Source organism: Lissotriton vulgaris, chromosome 1_1 (genome assembly GCF_964263255.1).
Source record: "Lissotriton vulgaris chromosome 1_1, aLisVul1.2, whole genome shotgun sequence".
In the NCBI taxonomy this organism is placed as follows: Eukaryota; Metazoa; Chordata; class Amphibia; order Caudata; family Salamandridae; genus Lissotriton; species Lissotriton vulgaris.
Genome location: NC_141685.1, coordinates 1,025,104,667 through 1,025,125,839, shown reverse-complemented (window position 1 = coordinate 1,025,125,839; position 21,173 = coordinate 1,025,104,667). Strand labels below are relative to the sequence as shown.

General features: G+C 46.1%; 1 protein-coding gene across 4 annotated transcripts in view; it reads left to right on the top strand.

Moving 5' to 3' along the window:
• The first annotated feature begins 11,661 nt into the window (after positions 1–11,661).
• The window catches only part of ILF3 (interleukin enhancer binding factor 3), a 38,938-nt gene continuing 29,426 nt past the window's right edge, over positions 11,662–21,173 (top strand). For 2 of the 4 annotated variants that reach the window (XM_086961697.1, XM_086961713.1), the window contains exons 1-9: positions 11,662–11,891; positions 13,842–14,077; positions 14,176–14,362; positions 14,615–14,759; positions 16,194–16,285; positions 16,623–16,718; positions 17,030–17,141; positions 17,347–17,444; positions 17,873–17,990. In XM_086961697.1, the coding sequence (XP_086817823.1) occupies positions 13,848–14,077; positions 14,176–14,362; positions 14,615–14,759; positions 16,194–16,285; positions 16,623–16,718; positions 17,030–17,141; positions 17,347–17,444; positions 17,873–17,990 (1,078 nt within the window). In that variant the 5' untranslated portion in view covers positions 11,662–11,891; positions 13,842–13,847. Of the gene's footprint in view, positions 11,892–13,841; positions 14,078–14,175; positions 14,363–14,614; positions 14,760–16,193; positions 16,286–16,622; positions 16,719–17,029; positions 17,142–17,328; positions 17,445–17,872; positions 17,991–21,173 lie in introns of all 4 variants that reach the window. The other 2 variants (XM_086961689.1, XM_086961705.1) reach the window with 2 other exon arrangements.

Below are 21,173 nucleotides of genomic sequence, written 5' to 3'. Positions count from 1 at the left end.
TTATTTATCTGTTTTCAAAACCAACACATGAATAAAAAGTTTGTCATTTAAAATGTCAATAGCTCTAACTTTTGCAAAGGCGAGACCGTTGCATTGTAAATGCTTGTTATTATCTGTAGACACTGAACTCTTAAATCTAAAACATAGGTCCAAAGATTTGATGACTTACATTTCTAGTTTCAGTAGATTGGTGGCGGAGGCAGGGTGGCCTGGGGCAAAACTGAATGTATTTTTTTATTAAAAGGCTTAAGGGTGGACTTAAAGATATACTGGCACAAGCAGTAGTTCCCAACAGTCCTGAAATGCTCTTATTGACCTTGTAGTTAAATTAGATCATCAACTTAATTAGCGGAGACAAGAAAAAGAGTGTTTTGAACCCAAGTTGGTTATGTATAAAGATAACCGAGCAGAAATTGACAAGGCGCAGAAGAACCTGAGCCTAGGCAAATAGGTAGTGTCCAGTGCCCTCTGTGTGATGAAGTGAGACAGTGACGTAGGAATAAGAAGTTGTTTATTGGCAAATACTAGAGATCTGGCTTGCAGTTTGAGTTGTTACGAAAGTAATCAAAAACAAAAAAATGTGATGCTGTGAAGTATAACTAATACATGCCAAGATTTTTAGAAGAGGGAAGTGGGAGATTTAAAACAAATCGTTGAGAGAATGTATTTTTCTCCATTGACTTCTATTCAGGCCTGAATCAGTCTCTTGGCATGTATGGGACTGCTGCTGGATCGGATAACTGAAATGAAGAAAACATTATCCCCTACCTGTCAGGAACACAGAGAAAGCGCTATGGCAGGCAGAGAGAGCGTGGCAAAAATGTTATGCATGAGCAGGTTACTGGCAGTGAATACTCCAAATCACACAAAACAAGTCCCAGTCGGCTAAAGCTTGCAGAGAAATCAGGTTTTTGGATGCAGAGAGGTGGGAGACTATCCTTGAAAACTGTAGTATCCTGCAGGAATCTGGTGGGTTGACAAGTATGTGAATAGGCAATTCTCTTAGGCATATAGTGCATCATATGGTTAATGTGTCACGATTCAATGTTCATTAAAAATGCAAAATAGCCTCTTATGAATTATAATGCACAAGTGACAAGTTCCCTGAACCATAGGTCTATTTGTAATGATCTACTCCATTTCAAGTGTTTTTCTTTGAATTGTTGGCCTTTTTAGGTCGAGCCTAGAGCAGCGCATGCGCGGTTTGCTCGACTTTTAGTAAGGAGGTTTTCAAAGTGCTACCCACAAGCTTTTCCTGGCCTAAAGCTTGCGCGCAGCCGCTATCTGCCTTTTGTTATCTCTTCCTCCGCTGGCCATTACTTTCACTTTTGCGGCCGGGCGGCTGTGTCACTTTCACGGCCGCGCCGCCATTGCTTGTTTAGATATGCCACATGTCTATCTGGCCATTATGATGCATACAGCATACCTACTACCTACTCCATCTTACCCATGTGTACATCAAGAGTTTAGTCATAGAATTTGCTTCCCAGGGGCATCAATTCTCTATTGCTGATGGTTGACATAATTCTCATTACATTGCTTGTTGGAGCACTGTTGACTGCTTCGCTTATAACCCATCTCGCTTCTGATCTTTCAAAAGTACACCACTTCAGTTTTTGTCACTAACTGTCAGTGCATCAGGCGTTGTTGCCATGCTGCAGCCTCAGGTTTCAAATAAGATTGTTAAAACAAGACAGAAAATAGGGGTGCTATCAGCTTAAAAAGTCATATAACGGTACTTCCTGTGATGACATGGTGCTAGGGTAAGGGGCTTATGATGTCATTTCTGCCACAGTAATGATTATAGTGAAATGACGCAAGTGCCTCTCTGCTGTTTAGATGTTTATTTGTAGAGGGATTAACATATCCACTGTGCTGTGCCTTTGAAGGAGATTTTCAGACAAAGCTGTCCTTTCTTAATACCTAACCACTTCAAACTTGTATTTATGCCTAAAAAACAAGACTACACTCTTTAGAAGTCGCTAATTTCTGGCCATTCCCCTCAAAAACGGACTGTAGCACAAAAACATGTCTGTACACACTGTGAAACGGAAGGCGGGCCCTGGGGTGAGAAAATGTTAGTTCAAACGTTTGGCAGATTTCAAACCTAGTTCAGTCAGAAGACTCTGATCTTTTGTCAGCTACATAAAAACTGTAAAAACAAACAAACAGAAAAAACAAAAAAGGTAAATTCTGCATGCAATCTACACTTGATTTCAGCCGCGGTTGTATGAGAAAATAAAGTATAACAGAGTATGTATAATCATCTAAACAGACCCTTCGGGTCACAGCAATTTTGATTTCACTTTTTAATTATTTTTTTTTTAAAGCAACCTTTTTAATTCTCAAAAGTAGTGAAAATGATTATGTTTAAAAACATTTAGACATAGAAATATCAAACCAGCGGAGGCTTCCAGAATATAGTCGCCTTTAGAAGCACACAGATGAGTAAGGTTGTATGCAGTTTGACTAAGAAGGGAGGCCCAAAATCTAGGTCACTGGGAAAACACACACACACATTGCAAAAGTTACCTGCAGTCACACAAACGTGGCAAAACAGGACTTTCTAATGACCACTGGGTAAGCATGCCGTCACACTCCCAGAAGCAGATAAAAGCACCCAAATGTATTTTCATATATGGGTTAACACTGTACAACCATCCAAATAAAAACAAAATTTCCCTTTAGGTTTTACCATTACCAAACTCAATGATACTGATTTAATCGACCTTGGAAAGGTGGATGGTTGAGGCAACCTTACTAAGAACCTGTGGCCTGCAGAATGTAGTCATTGTATTTACTACCTGCTGCAATTGAATGTCAAAGTCTAGAACGTATAATAATTTAGTGACATTAAAAAAACACCTCACGGCGGCCAGCTTGATGCTTTCAAAACCACAATGGGGAGTTGAAAAAAACACAAATGCAAAGGCAAGTGGACAATAATGTTGGTATTGTGCATTTCTTACTATCTTTCTGCAAAACATAAGGTATGGATGCCATCTAGTCACATGGCTGCGGGTGCAAAAGCCAATGTGGATACCAAGTACTTGCAGGAAATTCTGCACACGAAGGCATGACTATAGTCACCAGCTTTTGAAGTTTGCATCATTTTCATTTATACTCTCATTTTTATAATCTATACCTCAATAATACAGGAAAATAATACCATGAAAAACACAGCACACAATTTGCAACTAAACCAAGTTTTTCGCTCTTGCTACGTTTAATGTCATAAAGTAAAAATGTTCTCAACCAGCCATTATAGACTAGCATTGTCATAGCCAATAGGTCTCGCTTTTGGGAACTTATAAGTGTTTAGTTATCCAGCACAATATCCTTTGTGTAACAACATTAACTGTTGCATGGCTAAACACTTATAGGGTTCCAAATGTGAGACCGATTGGCTATGCCAATGCTTGTTTATAATAGCAAAAGGAACAAATACTAGACGGAATGCTGAACAATACAAACAGGTATACAACGTTTAGCACGCATTTTTAACAACACACTACCATTACAACGCAGGCATTACCACACATACCATTACAACGCATTGCGCTGGGGGGCGCTCTAGGATAGGGAATAAGTTTAATTTTATATCCAACACCTTCCCTAGTGTCCACGGGGACTGGAGTTGGAATATAAAATTATACTTACCACTATCCAGCACCTCAAAGCGCTATGCGTTGTAACGGTATTCGTTGTAAATACCGCGTTGTAAAGGTATGCGTGGTAATAGTATGCGTGCTAACGTCATACATCCATACAAACATTCACCCCCTTCAAAACTGACCTCAAAGTTCTCCTCCATCAAAGACACTTCCAAATGTAATTCCCGCCCTCTCTATTATCTGAAGGAAGTCCTGCCATTATAGGAAATTCTGTTCTCCATGACTATAGAAGTGCCTTCCCAGAGTGTTCTTGTAGTCTGAGTGCCTTCCATTTATTGCAGTATTATACTTCTACTTGTATTGTGTACTTTTTTGTAACATGCCTGTAGAGAGCCACTTGGGCTCTCCCAAACAATGTAACGCACCCATGCATCCCTACACCTCTCGGAGTGGGCTCGCTCCGAGGGTATAAATAAACCTGCGGGAGATAGCTCGAGGTCTTTCCCGCTTACGGAGTATTCCAGTGTCCTGTGTGCTTCTTTTAAACTGACACACCCGGGTCTAGTCAGACCTAGTCCTGGCTCACCACATTGGCGACGAGGATGAGATTGGAACTGACGCGTGCCTGCCTACCTGCCTGCTTTGAACGTGGAGTACGCGGTGCCCACCCGCGGCTGCCCTGCTCCCGTGTGGCTGACTGTACCACAAAGAGGAGCTGCGGTGCCCACCCGCATTGCTCCAAGTGCTGCCTGTTGTGCGCTGGTCACCGCTGCTGGCTCGAGTCCGCCCACGCGTCTCCCTCCCGGGAGCGCCTTCAGCTGGCTGGACTCGCCGTCAGCGTGCTGGTGCCTGGGTGAGTAGAAACCACCCCGCCTACGAACCGCCCAGCCTGCGCAGCATCTTCCAACGCCTACCTCTGTGCAGGCCCTGCCCCTGACATCTGTTTTCCCTGAGGGAACTCCGTGAGAAACCGAGAGGCCGGGGAGCCTTGAAACTGCTGTGAGGCACTAAGGCAGAGTTGTCCTCATCCGCGGCCTGTTTTCTTTCCCCCAAGCCCTGCTGGCAAACGATCCCTGGAGAATTACCTCACCTACTCAAAGGTCAGAGAAAGAGAGACGCGCTGTTGGAGCCACAGGGGAATCATATCAAGGAATGGCCAACAAGCATTGGTAAAACCAATCGCCTGTCAACAAAAACAAGTGCTCCAGCGCCATTGAAGTGTTTAAGGACTTTTCACACTGGAAAAAAAAACTCACCTCAGGAGACGACCAATAAGCATTGACAAAACCATTGCAAATCAACAAGCATTTGCAGGACCAACCAATCGCCAGTCATCAAGCATTGGTGGAACCAATAGCCAGTCATCAAGCATTGGCAAGGTCAACCAAGTACAAGACAACAAGCATAGGCAGAACCAATCACCAACCAGCAAGCATTGGCAAAACCAATTGCCCCTGCACCAGTAAAGTGTTTTGTAGACATTTAATCCTTGGGACTGCGAACTGGGCTATGCTGCATGTGGGAGAGTAGTGCGGTGGGGAAAAAGTTTGGAGGAAATAGAAACCGCGCGCACCCACATACTACCATCTACGCGCCACCTGAGAGAGGAGCTAGCGGTGCAGTTGCAAAGCAGAAGCAGCAGCAGCAGATTCACGTGCAGGAAGTCCGTCTGTGGGCTGCGGGCCTCGACGTCAGCAAGGCCCAAGTGTTAACCAGCTGCTGCGCGCAGGCACTATGAGCAACAACGCACCAGAAGCAGCGGAGGCTGCTCAGCAAGGAGCAGGACAAAATCAAGGCGCTGCACTGATCCCTCAACCTCCGGTACACACGCACACGGCGGTGGCACCACTACCTCCGTTCAGTGAGGCCACTGATCCGGCAACTGCAGCGCCGGATCAGTGGCCTCAGGATGGAAAGCCTGGGTCGGGAGACTCAACCATTACTTTAAAGGAACCAGAGAAACCGACGGAACGGTCAAAAGGTCACTCCTCATCTACTACGGCGGAGCAGAAATCTACGACCTGTTTGAGACGCTCCCAAACACGGGGGGACCACGACTTCGACGCGGCGGTCAATGCACTCAATGCACATTTTGACCCACATCTTAATAATGACTTTGAAAAGTTCGAATTCAAGAGAGCATGGCAAACCGAGTCAGAGTCTGTTGACATGATCTCCGCGCGGCTGCGCGGGCCGGCCAGCACGTGCCCCTTCACCGAGCCAAGGGACGAAATCAGAGACCAGATCATCCTGGGATGTCGCTCGGAGCTGTTAAGAAAACTCATGCTAAGGCAACCGGGGATCTCTTTAGATGAGATCCTAGTCCTGGCCCGGTCCCATGAACTATCGGACGCCAGAGCGGAGATGGAGGCGGCCCTACACACCTCAGTGGCCGCTCCGTCGTCAGCAAGGACCTTACTGATCAAAGAGGAAAAGGTGGATGCCATCGGGAGAAGACCGCCACCGACACGCCAAACATCCAAGCCCGCACCAAGGAACCAGTGTGGGTACTGCAGGGAGGATCACCCTGTTGCGGCTGCGTGCGGGGCAAAGGGGAAGACATGTTCCCGCTGCGGAAGGTTAAACCATTACGCGAAGATGTGCCGTGGAGGAAGGTTTCGAACTTCGACGCCCAGATCTAGAGGCCTACCACAGCGCATCCATCAGATCTCACTGGACGACAAGTCATCACCGTCTGATGATCAGGCTCAGGAGAGGCGTCCAATGTATGAAGACGACGATGATGATGATGATGAAGTGTTCGTCATCTCGTATGTTAGTCGATCAGGAACCAAACGACGACCACCCCCCATGTGCTTGGCAAGCATTGAGGGCACCAATGTACAGGCCCTCATTGACACGGGAGCTTCCGTAAATGTAATGGACTCCGATCAGTATGAGAAACTAACACCGAAGCCACCCCTCGCACCCTCAAGTGCAAGAGTCTACACATATGGAGGAACAGACCCCCTACCACTGCGGGCGTAATTCAAACCACCATTGTGAGTGGGAACCACTCTACGGAGGCCAAATTTCACGTGACTTAAGGAAAGAAGGGGACTTTGCTCAGCTGCCACACGGCGGAGGACCTCAAACTTGTTTTCTTCGCAAACTAGGTGCATGGGTCACATGCAGAAGCACTGCTAGGAGAATTCCCAGCGCTCTTCCAAGGGTTGGGAAAACTAAAAGGGAATAAATTCCGACTTCACATCGACACCTAAGTGCGACCCATAGCTCTCCGGCATCGGCGTGTGCCCTTCAACCTACGCCCACAGGTGGAGGAAGAGCTCCGGAAGTTGGAGGACCTCTGAGTAATAGAAAAGTTGTCCGGGCCCACCCCTTGGGTGTCTCCGCTGGTCGTGGCCCCCAAGCCCAAACAACCGGGAGCGATTCGACTTTGCGTCAACATGAGGCTACCCAACATGGCGGTGAAACGGGAGCGACATATTACCCCTACTATGGATGACATTGTGGTCGACCTGAACGGCGCAAAGTGGTTCTCCAAGCTGGACCTCAATGCGGGGTACCATCAGCTAGAATTGGAACCGGAAAGTCGGTACGTCACCACTTTTTCAACGCATGTGGGGCTGCGCCGGTACCGGCGGCTCAGTTTTGGTGTATCATCAGCGGTCGAAGTGTTCCAAAACGCCATTCGGGAGGTGCTGTAAGGGCTGCGAGGAGTAATCAACCTCAGCAACGACATACTAGTGTACTCTGATACCCTCGAGGAACATCACTCACACCTGAGAGCGACACTACAACGGCTGGTGGACTGCGGTTTGACCTCACATAAGAAAAAATTCATCCCCAACTTGGCGGCGATGTCGGAGCCTCTGTGGGCACTCACGCGCCAGGACCACAAGTGGGAGTGGTCGATGGCAGCTAACAAAGCCTTCCTGGGCATCAAGGCAAGCCTACTCGACAAAACCACAATGGCTTACTTCCAGCCACAGCGCAAGATGGAGCTTGTTGTGGATGCAAGTCCCGTGGGACTAGGGGCAGTGCTCATGCAAGACCACGGCTCCGAAGTATGGAAGCCTGTTGTGTATGCCAGCAAAGGCCTGACCGACACCGAGATGCGCTACGCACAGATCGAACGTGAAGCGCTGGCAATCAAGTGGGCGTGCCAACATTTTCAACTATACCTGTGCGCCCAGGAATTCAATGTGGTGACCGACCACAAGCCACTGTTGCCTCTATTTGCAGGATCATCCCGTCTGGCTCCCCCGCGGATTGAACCATGGGCTGTACAACTACAAGGGTACCATTTCAAGGTCATTTTCCGCCCTGGGGCGCACAATCCTGCCGATCATCTGTCCCGACACCGGGAGGTGACTGGATCAGCCCACCCTCCGGCCGACGGCTATGGCGTGGAGGCCTTCGTCAACATGGTTTCGCAGGCGGCTTGCCCCAAAGCGATGACGCTGAAGGAAATAGGACAAGCCACCCAGGAAGACGCCACCCTGTCTCGGGTCCAAGAAGCGTTGGAAAGAAACAGCTGGGCTCGTTTTATGGATGGAGTACGGACCCTCCGGCTAGAGGTTGGCCAAGCGCGCCAACAGATATGGTAAGTGCGGAATGAGTTGAGTGTGGGGGAGGAAGGAGTCGTCCGAGGAGGACACCTGATTGTGATACCTGAAAGCATACAGAAGAGAATCCTCGCCTTAGCCCATGTCGGCCACCAGGGAATGGCCAAGACAAAGGCCAGATTGAGAAACAAAGTCTGGTTGACACTATGGTGGTTGAGATGGTGAGATCATGCCATGCCTGCACGATCACTGGAGGAGACCCCGCGCCAGCACCAGTGTACACCGAGGAACCCTGCAGCACCCCGTGGACACACCTGACTGTGGATTTTGGCAGTTTTCCCGACGGACGTCACATGATGGTCATCGTTGATTCGTTATCAAAGTTCCCGGTTGTTGTGGCCATCATATCGACAGCGTTCCCCCAGGTAAAGAAAGTCATGGACCGTGTCTTCGCCATAATGGGGTTGCCGGAAGAGATCAAATCTGACAATGGACCCCCCTTCCAAGGGCGGGAATTCCAGGGCTATGTGACGAAACTTGCTATACGACATCGAAAGATCACCCCATTGTGGCCCCAAGCAAATGGGGAAGTAGAGAGGCTGATGAGAACCCTCAACCGGGCTCTGCGCATCGCAGTAGACAGTGGAGAAGATCCGGAAACCGCCCTTGACCAATTTCTGGGAGCGTATAGTCAAACTCCTCACAGCACCACGAAATGTGCCCCTGCTCACCTGTTGTTCAAGAGAGCCCCCAGAGACAGCATACCGTTGGATCCAACATGGATGCCTGGGACGAGGGATGACGAGGCTGTCCAGGCGAGGAGAGAGACCACAAACCGGAAGGCAAGTGAGGCTCGTCGCGCGCAGGAGTCGACGATCAAAATAGGAGGCTCTGTGGTGAACAAGGACTGACACCCCGGGTGGAAGTTTCGAACACCGTATGAACCTGAGGTCTGGGTTGTGGAAAAGGTCAAAGGGACGATGGTGACGGCCCGGAAAGGACACCAACTAGTCACCCGCAATGTCTCCAACTTCAAAAAGGCCATGGAAACGGAAACCGACCCAGAAACTGACATATCTCAGAACACGACATCCAGGACACCCCTCTCGGGGACATCACCAGGGCGGAGTCCGGCCATCTAGGTCCCCAGACCAGTGGATCAAGGGGCAGGGGCCAGTCCCCAGTTAACCAGGCAGACCCAGGGCAGTGAGGAAAGTCAAGAAACCCCGGCGGGGGTTGTGCCCCCTCCCTGTGGCCGAAGCCAACGTTAGAGCCTCCGGCCCAACCCTGGTCCAAGCCAACGACTCTGAGACTTTGCCTGTGTATCCCCGTGAGGGTGGTGAAAGTGTTTGATGTCGGACTAAAACAAAGGAGGGATGTAGAGAGCCACTTGGGCTCTCCCAAACATTGTAACGCACCCATGCATCCCCCCTCGAAGTGGGCTCGCTCAGAGGGTATAAATAAACCTGCGGGAGATCGCGCGAGGTCTTTCCCGCTTACAGAGTATTCCAGTGTCCTGTGCGCTTCTTTTAGACTGACACATCCGGGTCCAGTCAGACCTAGTCCTGGCCCACCACAATGCCCACGTCACTTTTCCTCGTGCAATGTATCGTTTGCTACCTCTTGTATTTTGATTGCCTCTCATACATGCACAATTGCCACCATTGTCTCGTGTAACGAAACGTTTGTTCTTGTGTTTTGAGTTTCGGCCTTTTATTGCAGTTTTATACCTCTACTTGTACTTTGTACGCTCTTGTAACATGCAAACATGTCACTTTTTCTCCTCATGTAAAGTATCGTTTGCCACCTATTGTATTTTGTTTGCTCTTGATACATGCACAATTGTCACTATTGACTCATGTAACGTATAGTTTGATAAAGTAACATTCTCACTTGTAATTTTCTCCTTATGTATCATTACTGTTCCTATTGTGAAGCGCACTGACACCTTCGGGTAGACTGCAATACGTTACTGGGGTCCTTTGAGGCAGGCGAGGACGATGCGTCTGACCATTCTGTTGCTGAGGACTAAAGGATATGATGATCTGCACATGGACTATGGTGCCCTCTCTCTGGCTAGGGCCAAAACATACTACAATTGTTGTGAATACCTATGGGTGCACGAGACAGACACAACATACGCTAAGAACTATGTATAGTCCTCCATAAGGTTGTAGCAGGTTCACAGCAAGTAATGTGAATATGTAGAGTGGGCCAGGAACCATGAATGTTTGAATATGACTTATGTAAGTGCCAAGGGAGGGAGGGAATGGGAGGGGGTCCTCCAGAGACACCTCCAAAAGTAACTCACGTCCTCTCTTTTATCTGAAGGAAGACCTCCCACTACTGAAAATTTCTACTTTCCATGACCATGGAAGTGCCTTCCCAGTGTGTTCTTGTGGTTAGAGTATTTGCCTTTTATTGCAGTACTATCCATGTACTTGGGGTTGGTACCCTCTTGCAACTTGCACTCACCACTTTGCCCCTGTAACACTCGGTTTGCTTCCTCTCACATGTTTTTTACCTTTGATACTTGCACAAGTGCCACCTTTGCCTACGTAACGTAACGTTTGTTCTTGTGCCTGAGTGTCTAGCATATATTGCAGTATTATACCTCAAATTATACTTTGTTTTCTCTTGTAGCCTCCACACTTGTCACTTTTTCCGCCTGTGCACTTTTTACTACCTCATGTATTTTTGGTTGATCACAATTTTTACTACCTCATGTATTTTTGTTTGCTCACAATTATCACTTTACCGTATGTAACATAACGTTTGTTTTTGCAATCTGTTGTTCGTGTAATGATCTCAGTTTGTATCATTTCTGTTCCTATTGTGAAGCGCTCTGACGCCTTCGGGTAAAGTCCGCGCTATATAAAATTGCATAAATAAATAAAACTAATAAAAATAGTGGAAATGTTTTGGAACTTATAAAAATGAAAATGGTTAATTACTGAACCGAAATGGCGATTGTGTACACATAAGGAATTTGAAGATTACAAATGTGCTCAGCCTGTCCTAATTGCTCTCATCTAATCTGCTAATAAAAAGATTTTTTTTTAAAAAAAACGCATAAAATAAATAAATAGAAGGATGGAGTGAGCACGGGACCCCGTCTGGGCATACCTTTCCCACTTAGGGTGACAAAAGCAAAAGGAACAAATGATGAACGGAATGCTGAACCATTCTCTCTGCACTTCCGAAACGCCTTCTAAATACCGCAACTGGCACTGCTCTCTCCCACCTCATGCAGTTGTCAGTGTCGTCTTTCTTTCATTTCTAAAGCAAAGCCTGTTCAATTACTCTGTGCTCCCTCTTTTGTTGCTATGCGACTCACCAGTAGTCTTTCTTCACGAGCACAGTCAGACGGTTGGTAACAGTAACACAGTGACGTCGCCTCGTTGAGCTCAAAGGCAGGAGGTGGAGACTAGAGCGAAACCTTCACCTATACTCCGCCTTTTTACTCTCCCAAACGAGGCTTGACCCGCGAATAGACCCCTCCTATTCCTCGCAGGAACAAGCCCAGTATATATGTGCTGTCGGACGGCCGACATTCTCTTCACAACGCCGATTTCTGTTGGCGTCGTGTTACCGCCCGTATTCCTCACGGGCGCCATTTTGGTTCGCCATTGTTTAGTGGTAGCGCTCGAGCCGAACCAAAGAGGTTGCGGGCGAAGGGGAGCGAGAGCAGAGCCGTAACCATCTCCAGGCTTACTTTCGGCGGGGGCCCTTCGCTATCCAAACACTGGTGAGTAAACTAAAATATTTTGGGTCTTTTTCCAGGTGGGATAGTTCTACATCTTTCTGTCAATGGTTCCGTCCACTCAACTGCCGGCTCCAGCGTGTGTCGCAGCCGGCAAGCTGCAGGGGAACTTAATAGAAACGACGAGAGTAAGCGTTTCGACGAAAGGGCTAAACGATACTATAGGGAATCGGGTGGGGGTCATAAAACACGTTTTGTGACTCAAGCCGCGAGCCCTTTTTCGGAATCGTACCGGTGTTAAACGACGTTGACAGCCTAAGTAAGCACTTTAATTCGCTGGCTTATATTGTATGTGCTCTTCTGCGCTACTTATCCAGCTGGTAACGCGCTGACCACATTTTAAGCGATCGGGCGCCGTGACCGGTGCAGGGTCTGGCTTGTAATGGCGGCTGACGGCCTTTTGTGCCGCTGTAATGGCGGAAGCGCGAGGCACACTGGGTAATACCACTTTGTGGTTTGTGGACACCGATTTACTCGTGCGTTTCCTCTTTTGCACATAGGTTCGATACTATCAGTATTGCGGTGCTTCTGGGAACCGGGAGTTCAAACCCACACCGCGTGTAATTGTCCTTTTATTCCCAAACGAATCCCATCCTTCTGATCTGTGTGGCTTCATTACGGACGCCGGGTACTTTCCCAGTACCCATCTGCGTCTCTGGTGCAAGTCTCCCCTTAAAACTATACCTGCATGGGGCATTTATGTACCCACTGCTTTTATAATGTAAAGTTTTCTCACATACACGCACTCGCTCGTGTGCTGGATAAACATATGCCCCCATAATAACTCAGTCGTGAATGTCGGTGCGGTCTTCAACAAAAGCGACAGTGTCATGGACTCGAGTGTCTAACTCGATGTTTCAATGCCGGTTGACATGATTGCCCTAGCCCAGTTCTGTCCACCGTGGGTTCCTTAACTTTTTGCAGCCGTCATAGAAATGCTCTTTGAACATTACCAGAGTACATTGGAGGATGGGCATTTTGGTTCCTGTAGATCTGTCATGTCCGAACGCTGTATTAAGAAATTGGATATACAACGTGGGATGCCCTCATGCCGAATCTTCTATGTTGCAGTACACACCTACTGGTAATATACCTTAACGTTGTTCATTCGTACCTTGTAACGTTTTCTGGATAGTTGCTTCTGCAGCCACTGCCGGGTACATCTGAAGTGACCAACCACGGTCATAAAAACAAGTGCATGGTATGGATGCCTAGTAATGATTATAATGCGTTACGGGGAAGTAGGGGTTTGGTTACAAGTAGGAATGTGTCTCCAGCTTATGAATACATTGGGCTGTTCTTCAATAGCTCAGGTGTACTGGTCTTAAGACCATTGCAAAATAGTCTAGAAACATTGTCTTTCTTGTTGACTGTGCTCGGAGCCTTTGGTAGTACTGCTGTTTTCATTATGCTCGATCTCCGCAATGCAGCGCTTTTGGTCATCGGTACAAAACGCATTTTTTAAACTTGTACGTTTGTTTTCAGTCTTAGCACCGCTTACTCTACATCAGGGATGTATTAACTGTCTTTCTCCACCAGGTATATCCTATTTGAAAGAGCCGATGTGTGAAATTTGTTTCGCATCCCTTTCTCCCCATAAAATACACTGCACAATGACTCGGGATGGTGATTTTGTTCCACTGAAATTACGTGGGCACAGGTGTGCGACTGTCGCTGAGGCGGAAATCCGATATGGGAAGAGTTAGTTCATTGTACATGATTATGAGGAACTTGTGTTGGTGAAACTGGACGAACCAAGGAGGTGATACCAAATTAGTTAACGTTTTTATATTCTGCTGAGAACTCTTGACTTGTGAAATGATAAGTTATTAGATATATACAGGCAGTACAATTGCAGAACATGGTAAGGTCTTGGCTGGTGATGATTTTAACAGTTTGTCGAACTATCAACCCGCCTTCTCATTGTAATTACAGCGTCAAATGCGTATCTTCGTAAACGATGACCGCCATGTCATGGCAAAGCATTCAGCTGTGTATCCAACTCAGGAAGAGTTGGAAGCGGTACAGAACATGGTCTCGCATACAGAAAGGGCCCTTAAAGCGGTGTCAGACTGGATAGATGAGCAAGAGAAGGTACTAGGCGAACAAGTAAAGACTGACCCGGAACCCGAGGTCATGGAGGCAACTACAGACGAGGATGCAAAGGAAGGGTAGGTGTGATTTTTGTGTTTTTGTTCAAGTAGGTACACCCAATCCATTTCTGTTCATTACAGCTTAATGTCTTATTAATTTGACCGTTGCCTCATAGGGCAGAAGCCAAGCCCACATCAGAAAACATGACCAGGACCCTCCGAGGAGTCATGCGAGTTGGACTGGTGGCGAAGGGCCTCCTGCTGAAAGGCGACTTGGAACTTGAATTGGTTCTCCTATGCAAGGATAAGCCAACGGTTACGCTTTTGACGAAAGTAGCGGATAATCTAGAGCTTCAGTTTGCTGTGAGTATACGTTTTGACCTCTTACGCGAGAGTGCAATCTGTTCATTTACTAAAGATAGCGAAATTACAGCAGTATCTCCAGGTGAACACTGCTTTAGTCACAGCATGCCATAGTGTTTATTAACATCACTTCCTCCCAATCAGTATAGTGTTTCGAATCAAATTTTTTAGCTGGAAGATAGGGTGAACACGTTGATTTTGGACTTGATGTTTAAGAGCCATTGACTAAGGTTCTGCGGTGCTCCTTCCTAGAATGTTACCGAAGAGAAGTATGAAGTCATCCAGTGTATCGAGGACGCGTCAATCCTCATCAAGAACACCAAGGAGCCTCCGTTGGAGCTCACCATTAGAATGACTTCACCACTGGTTCGGGAAGAAGCTGAGAAACTATCTGGAGGTATGCGACTGACGACCCCAGGCCTCGATCAGGAGCTCTGTATCGCGTAACTTAACATTTGTTGTAGGAACATGGGGCCAGATGTATCAAAGTTTTTTACCCATTCTGTGTCAATGGGAAAATGTGTTGATACATATGGTCCAAAGTGGATGTGAGTGGGTGCAGAGACCATTGCGTTAGTACGCCTGAAATGTTGTTGTACGATGAATGTTGGTATTTGGCTTGGGATTTTTAAATGTGGTGCTTTATTTAGTAAATAACTGTAGGGCGAGGATGGATGGTTTTGTGGAACGTTGATTCACAGCTGCAAACTTAGTTTGTCACTTGCTGTAGTATTTCTTTACTTTGGGGAATATGGGTAGACTATATTGTGTACGCCTGTTGAATCTCTTCCTGATTTCTTAGTGGAGTGCATAAAACGAAACCGTAAATCACAGTAATGAAATGTAGTTCAATGAATATTTTCATCTCGAACTTACGAGTTTTTGTTTCACGTCGATGCTTGCTCTGGGTTGGTTGAAGCTGGTGGGTTTGGAGTTCCTAGCTGCCATTATAATTTTTGGTGCACCACGGAAGGCTACTGCTGTTCATGCATGTCTTAGAACTGCGATGATGTGTGTGTTGCAGCAAAAATGAGCAAGATTTTATTGGATCACTTGTCTGATATTCAGGCAATTGCATTGTCAGGGAGAGATGCAGTTTTGGATAAAGTTAGATTTGTAAATGCCTACAGACCAAAAACATTCAAAAAGTACTTTACGTGTCTAACTTAATACCCCAATGAGCATTTTCAATGCTAAGTAGACTTCTTTCGTGTTTTGCGGTTGTAAGCATATTAACTGCTCTACTAGCCTTATCTAAAACCCTCTCAAGATATTTTAAATACAAGATTCAATTTTGCTGCAGCACATACTGTATGATATATTTATATTGTGGTCATTTAATGATTTCCTATGGTTCTGATCGTATCAAGCCTTCTGTGTCGATTTTAGGGACGCTGGACCTTTGACCAACAGGACTCTCTCTGTCACGGGCCGGGGCCAGGGCAGTCAAGCCTTGTGGGCGGAGGGGGTTCCCTTGGTTATAGAGCAACGAAGAGACCAGATCTGCTTTAGAAGCTGAATGTGGCACCCATCAGATTCCACCATACCCTTCCCTGCACCGCCCCTTGGGTAGCACAGGTTAAATATTAATGGATCATTCACATAGTCAATTTTTTTTGTTTTCTGCTATCACTACTCTTAATATATTTTCTTTTACTGCAGTTTTTCTTTTACAGTTCAGCGCATTAAGGGTTAGATTAATTCTTATGAGAAGGGACATTATCTGTAGGGAGCCTCAGCTGCCCTTTAGGAAGCTGCCTCCTCCCCTCTCCATCTGACAGACCCCCCTTGGTCAAACTGTGCCTTGTCTTCTTATTCCATCCATGAATAGAAACGCTATCAGTCAACGACACCCCGGACGTTCTGGACAGGCAGAAATGCCTTGCTGCCTTGGCGTCACTCCGACACGCCAAGTGGTTCCAGGTTTGCATTTTGTTATTATTTGTCTTTTAGTAGAACATGGTTAATTTTAAACTAAGTTAACACTTAAGATTACATTCGTTACTAGCTGTGCAGGACTTAGCGTCTGTCCAGGAACAGTTGCTAAAGAAGCACTTTAATGCCGAGGCACGACTTTTACGTAGCTGCTGCTTTGTGTTAAGAGTAATTGTAATCTTCTTGTAACTTAATTACGTATTTTGTAAACCAGTAAAACCATAAATAGTTTACCCTTGACAAAGTAGCAGTAAGTCATTTATTTTTTTTGTTCTTTTTGTGGGATGTATGTTTTCACTAAATTTCTACCCATTGCCCATTCTAGGCGAGAGCGAATGGCTTGAAATCGTGCGTCATAGTAATCCGTGTTCTGAGGGATCTCTGTGCTCGTGTTCCCACTTGGTCTCCTCTTAGAGGATGGGTAAATATCAGATTCTTTGCACTTAGCACCTGTGATTAATGGTATTCCCATAGCTTGTTTAGACCACACATACCCATTTCTAGTCCCTAATTGGGAAATTTTGATAAACCATGGTATTGGATGGGCGGTGGGGCACGCCTTTTTTCCCGTCAGACCCAGTTAAATAGGGGGCTTTAATTTTCTTTTTACTTGTTACATTCCTTAGACCGGCCACCCTGCTATTTTTTCAACCCTGTTAGTCTTGTTTTATTTCTCGCCTGTGCTGGATTCTGGTGTAAATGATTGATTCCTACCCTCCTTTTGGTCATCAGCCTTTGGAACTTCTCTGCGAAAAGGCAATCGGAACCGCCAACAGACCCATGGGAGCTGGCGAAGCTATTCGGAGAGTGCTAGAGTGCCTTGCATCTGGAATCCTTATGCCAGGTAGGTGGATATTCCGGTCTCCTTCCCATGGCGTGCAGTCAATACAGAGTCGGAATAGGAAAGCAATAAATTCTTCATTATGTGCTTTGTACCACATAATCGTAATCTTAAGGAGTCGCTGTTCTTGAATGTGCTTGTGTTTTAACGAAGACCATTTCTAAACTCTGAATGACCACTCTTCATGAAGAGTCCTTAAATGTTTCAGATGGCCCTGGCCTTTATGACCCATGCGAGAAAGAGGCTACTGATGCTATTGGTCATCTGGACTTACAAGAAAGAGAGGACATTACCCAGAGTGCTCAGGTAACTATTTCTGCAGACGTTGTTAAACTGACCCATGCTTAACGTTTATTTGGCCGCTGTCCTAAAAATCAGGCCCATAGCACATCTGATTTGAAAATCTGTTTTTTCCTCTGGACTTAATGTCTGACCGGACATTTCATTATGTGACTTTGTGGGTACTTCAATCGAATGCCTTTTTTAGTCTCTTGTTCAGGCCAGTGGGGGGAAAAAATACAAGGGTCTGCAACACGCAAGCCGAATAGCAGCCTTCATCGTTGTCATATAGGGTTTGTGTGTCTGCTGCTTCTTAGTCCTTGCTAGTGAACTGAAGCCATTTCCTTTTGGAATTGTAAATGCCTAGCTATTCCGTACAAACGGTGTACCGTTTCACAGAACCAGTTTCTGATAGGCTACCTTTGTTCAGGACTGCACTTATGCTTTACTTGCAGCATGCCCTGCGGCTCGCAGCTTTCGGTCAACTTCACAAAGTTTTGGGCATGGACCAACTCCCTCCAAAAATGTTTAAGAAGCAAAAAGGCGAACTACCAGCTGAATACACAGGCACGCGTGAGTATCGCCAGTAATGTCACCGGATATATATTGTTCTTTGGCAGTTTTTATTTTTTGTTAATGCTGTACATAGCTTATTTGTTTTGATTATGTAATTGTTTGCGGTGCACTTTGACCTTGTGCTGGTCGATACGTTTAGCGCGGCATGAATGCTTGTGCGAAGTTTTTAAATTTAAAACGGCAGTACTACCAAATTGCACATCAAATGCCAGGTTCATTTTCCTAGAGGGAACATGTAACGTTTGCACATTTCCGTGTGCAGCGTATGGGTGCGTTGCGCCGGGCGGGCTTATGTGATCTTTAATATTTTGCTCAATAGTATTCACATTTGAATACAATCTCAGAATAGGAAGTAGGGGTGCCCAGATAAAGTGCTAAAAAGGTATTTCGTATAAGGCGTCAGTATAACTTCTACAAATACGGTTGTCTCTACAAGTGCAGTTTTGCTCTTGTTACTGCTATTCAAGGAGACAGATTACGAGGGACATCAGATTTTCTGGAGGCTTTTTTGCAGCCCCTTTTTTTAGGGTGGGTAGGCTACATTAGTTGGGAGCGCTGATTATGTATTACAGGTAAGTGCAATTTATTTCCCCTTAAGCATTCAGGTGATTTTATAAAGATCGTTCTTTGCTGCCTCGAAGGTTCCAAAAATGCAGTAAATTAAATCTTCCCGCAATAGGATCCAAGAGTGATCAATTAGGTAGAAGAGATGAAAATTGGGAAACTTTTCTCCTTATCTGTGTGATGAAGTTTGATGTCCGTACAGCGTTAATCTTTGTCATCGGGTTCTCAATTTCTCTGAGTGCCAGGATTACCCGTAAGGTGGCGGTTTGCGCTATATAAGAACTTTTTACATTACATTACCTGTACATGTAGAGGATATCCACCTTCTTGATCAAAGAGGGCGACTTTGGCTCTTAAAACTGTCGTCCTCCAGGGATAGAGAGGGCACCATGTGGATTATGAAAAGAGCCTACTTTGCTGCTGGAGTTGCACAAGTTCTTGTGAAATTGATGCTGTAGAAGTTGATCATGTCTTAAATGAGATGTGGTGGTTTCAATGAGCTTCAATCCTTGGTAGGGTTCAGCGTTCAGTGCACCCCAGCCCTCCACAGTACCCTGCAAGGATTTAAACATCCATTCTCCCAGGAAATGGACCACGGTGCTCCCACTGCCTTCTACCATAACTTTTGATTTTGGTAGAGCTGCAAAACCTGCATAATTTCGCAAAAAAGTAGTGCAGGCTAAGTTTGTTCTGATTTAGTTTTAAAAGATCTACACTTTCCATGATCATTCAGGGGTGAGTGCGGGCTTAAAAGTTGTATCTAAAATGGGTGCAGTGGTGTGGATGAGTGTATGGGCTGCACAATCGCTTGATGCTTCCTCTGGGAGTTTAACGATCTCTGCTTCCCTTGTAGGACCTTGTGAGTGCCTTGTCTTTAAAGAACAGCCTTGAACAAGATGCTGGCCGCTGAGGCCCGACTTATTCCCTGATTGACTGGCAGATCCAATTCCAGTCTGCGTTTTTTGCATCTTGGGTGCTCCTCCAATCCTTGGGCAGTTTATCTGTGTTTATTTGTATGTTCACTGTCAGATCAATCCCTGTGAGGTCTCCCAGTCTCTGGATACCAGTCCGTCCCATCCCCAGAGGAATTTTAATTAACTCCAGACCAGAAGGAGCTAAAAGGGAAGTGGGTCCTTGCGCATGGGAGGTCTTAGCTAAATACATTATAGCGCAATTTCGTACCTCAAACCACTAATCTAAGAATAGGAAGGGGCACTGGAGCCCGAAATGTCCAGAAGAACAGATACTAGCTCAACTTCAAGAGGGTCCTTAAAAACAAAAACCTTACAAATCCACTGTTAGTACTCCAGGCTTGGGGTTCTGTGTGGTGATGGTCCAGGTGAGCTCTGTTAACCTTAAGCTTGCAGGAAGTCCACTCTTTAGTCCTTTTGAAGTAGGTTTGATCCACAGGGCTGCAGTTTCAGGTGGTGCAAAAGCACCATCTTCAAGAGCAGGGCCTGGTGAATGCACATCAAAGTTCTCAGCGTGGGCCCTTCTGAGCCTCTCAGATACTTCAATGTTCTTTGGGGTCAAGCAGGGGGCACTCCTGTCCAATGATGTGAAGGGCAACACACCAAAGCATAGTCTCTTCCCCCATGCATCTGCCCATTCCTTCCTGAAGCTTAGCACCTGTTTTGGTTCAAAGAGGATAGTTGCAAACTAAACTGGTGTCTCCTCCTTCCCTTGAAGAGCATTATTTACTACCCCTGGCATTCCTATGCCTAGCAACCTTTCCTCCCCAAAAGGCTTCCTAACCCCAGGGGTCATTTTATAACCTCTTCAAAGCAACCTGGCTAATCCACGTATCTCTGACCAATAAGGGCAGGCTACTACGGGTTTAATTTTTGCCTACAGACAAAATCTTATAACTTGTCTGTACATTTTAGAAGAAATTCAACAATTACATTGTTGGATCTATACAAACCATTCTACTGAGTCCTTTAATCCTAGTTTTGCAGCGTGATTCTTTCCTAGATTTACATGCTGTGCATTATTCTGCCATCTTGTGGCTGGGTCTGGAATTGTTGTATTTGTCCCTGTTTTTTCCTTTCTTTAAAGATCTTGCGCCTATCGTTGCAGTGCGCTGCATTTCTCACGCAGCGAGAGACCTATAGTAGGTAAACATGGGGTTTCAGAAGTTGACCTAGGAATGGCACACGCACTAGCGTGTGCTTTTCCTTTTGTTGCACGCTTAGGCTTTCGTGCTGATGACATTTAAAATAGCGCTGATGATACCAATGGGACTAGTTCTCCTGACAGCAATGAGAATAGCACTGATAACAATGGGACTGGTGCCCATGACCTTAAGAATAGCGCTTATGATAACCGGACCAGTGCAGATGGCCAAACTGCATGATTTAGAGACTGGTCCGCACTGCTCATTCATACACTGTCCTAGACTCACATGCCTCATTAGTGCGCACACTGGTCTTAAACCATATTCCTCCCAACCGATTCTAGCACATTACAGTTTAATATGTTCCTTGTGAAGCCTCCTGACTCCTGCCATTGGGATTTAAGTTCTGCTGAGCATTGTGCTTTTGGCAACACAACGCTTTCTCATGCTTTATAGTAATAAGCCATTGCAACAAGTTTTGCATTTACGAGAGTTAGACC